Genomic DNA, 1,941 nt, shown 5'->3' on the forward strand with positions numbered 1-1,941 from the left:
GCTTTTATCATGTTGAGGTATGTTCCTTCTAATCCCACCTTCTGGAGGGTTTTTTATCATAAATGGATGTTGACTTTTGTCGAAGGCTTTCTCTGCATCTATTGAGATAATCATATGATTTTTATTTTTCAGTTTGTTAATGTGGTGTATTACATTGATTGATTTGCGGATATTGAAGAATCCTTGCATTCCTGGGATAAAGCCCACTTGGTCATGATGTATGATCTTCTTAATGTGTTGTTGGATTCTGATTGCTAGAATTTTGTTAAGGATCTTTGCATCTATGCTCGTCAGTGATATTGGCCTGTAGTTTTCTTTTTTTGTGGGATCTTTACCAGGTTTTGGGATTAGGGTGATGGTGGCCTTATAGAATGAGTTTGGAAGTTTCCCTTCCCCAGCAATTTTCTGGAAGAGTTTGAGTAGAATAGGTGTTAGCTCTTCTCTAAATTTTTGGTAGAATTCAGCTGTGAAGCCGTCTGGACCTGGGCTTTTGTTTGCTGGAAGATTTCTGATTGCAGCCTCTAGTTCCGTGCTTGTGATGGGTCTGTTCAGATTTTCTATTTCTTCCTGGTTCAGTTTTGGAAAGTTGTACTTTTCTAAGAATTTGTCCATTTCTTCCAAATTGTCCATTTTATTGCCATATAATTGCTGATAGTCGGAGAAAGCAATGGCAAGCCACTCCAGTACTCTTGCCTAGAAAATCCCATGGATGGAGGAGCCTGGTGGGCTGCAGTCCGTGGGGTCGCTGGGGGTCGGACATGACTGAGCGACTTCACTTTCACTTTTCACTTTCACACATTGGAGAAGGAAATGGCAACACACTCCAGTGTTCTTGCCTGGAGAGTCCCAGGGAGGGGGTAGCCTGGTGGGCTTCTGTCTAGGGGTCACACAGAGTCGGACACGACTGGAGTGTCTTAGCAGTAGCAATTGCTGATAGTATTCTCTAATAATCCTTTGTATTTCTGTGATGTCGGTTGTGATCTCTCCATTTTCATTTCTAATTTTATTGATTTGATTCTTCTCCCTTTGTTTCTTGATGAGTCTGGCTAGTGGTTTGTCAATTTTATTTACCCTTTCAAAGAACCAGCTTTTGGCTTTGTTGATTTTTTTTTTTTTGAGAATTTAAAAAATTTTAATACAGTTCAAAGCAGCGTATGTGGTTCATTTCAGCTCCTTCACGGCCAAACCTGGGGGCAGGGACTGCTTCAGCTTCTCTGCCTTCTCTTTGTCTGTGATGACCAAGGTGTAAAGGTATCTGCTGCATCGAACTTTAAACTTCACATTATCCTTATTTTTCTTGATCTTGACGGACTTGGCGTCCTTGCGCCGCGCTGTGAGCAAGAAGGCCTTGATTTCCTCAATTTTGCGAGGCATATCGATGAGGCGAAGCGTGCACGGCCGGAACAGCACTGGAGACCTTTTTTATCTTTTTAATGCACTTAATATGGTAGCTAATTCAAACAGCATTTATGGAACAAATTAATGTCTGATTTCTTGCATGATTTTGAAAACAACATGAATAAGGAATATTCGACTAATTTCCCACTTAAAAAATTCTCCTATTTGGCAAGTGTAAATTATGGGGCATGAGTAAAAATTAAGTCAGACTCTTGACCTGGAAAATGAAGCAACACAATGAATAGATTTGCTAGTAGCAAGTAAAAGGATAGGTCCAACATGTTTGATTTTTTTCCCCTTAATGTCTGATAATATTTTTAACCTTTATTTGGACTCAGTAATAGCAGAATAACAGTATCAGTTCAGTTCAGTCGCTCAGTCGTGTCTGACTCTTTGCAACCCCATGAATCACAGCACGCCAGGCCTCCCTGTCCATCATCAACTCCCGGAGTTCACTCAAATTCATGTCCATCGAGTCGGTGATGCCATCCAGCCATCTCATTCTCTGTTGTCCCCTTCTCCTCCCACCCCCAATCCTTCCCA

The 1,941-nt window shown here is 41.2% G+C and overlaps 1 protein-coding gene across 1 annotated transcript; it reads right to left on the bottom strand.

Annotated features, from left to right (window-relative positions):
* Window positions 1-1,103: 1,103 nt before the first annotated feature.
* LOC148778334 (large ribosomal subunit protein eL38) lies at window positions 1,104-1,388 on the bottom strand. Its single transcript, XM_088832277.1, has one exon. It carries the CDS (start codon window positions 1,372-1,374, stop codon window positions 1,162-1,164), a length of 213 nt encoding a protein of 70 aa, XP_088688403.1. The 5' UTR covers window positions 1,375-1,388; the 3' UTR covers window positions 1,104-1,161.
* Window positions 1,389-1,941: the final 553 nt, after the last annotated feature.

This window comes from Moschus berezovskii, chromosome 3, assembly GCF_049115385.1.
Source record: "Moschus berezovskii isolate FMDL1 chromosome 3, NW_MosBer_1.0, whole genome shotgun sequence".
Taxonomy (NCBI): Eukaryota; Metazoa; Chordata; class Mammalia; order Artiodactyla; family Moschidae; genus Moschus; species Moschus berezovskii.

Bases quoted from the DNA above. Each gene is read 5' to 3' on its own strand.
- LOC148778334 (XM_088832277.1), bottom strand. From the start codon at position 1,374: ATGCCTCGCAAAATTGAGGAAATCAAGGCCTTCTTGCTCACAGCGCGG.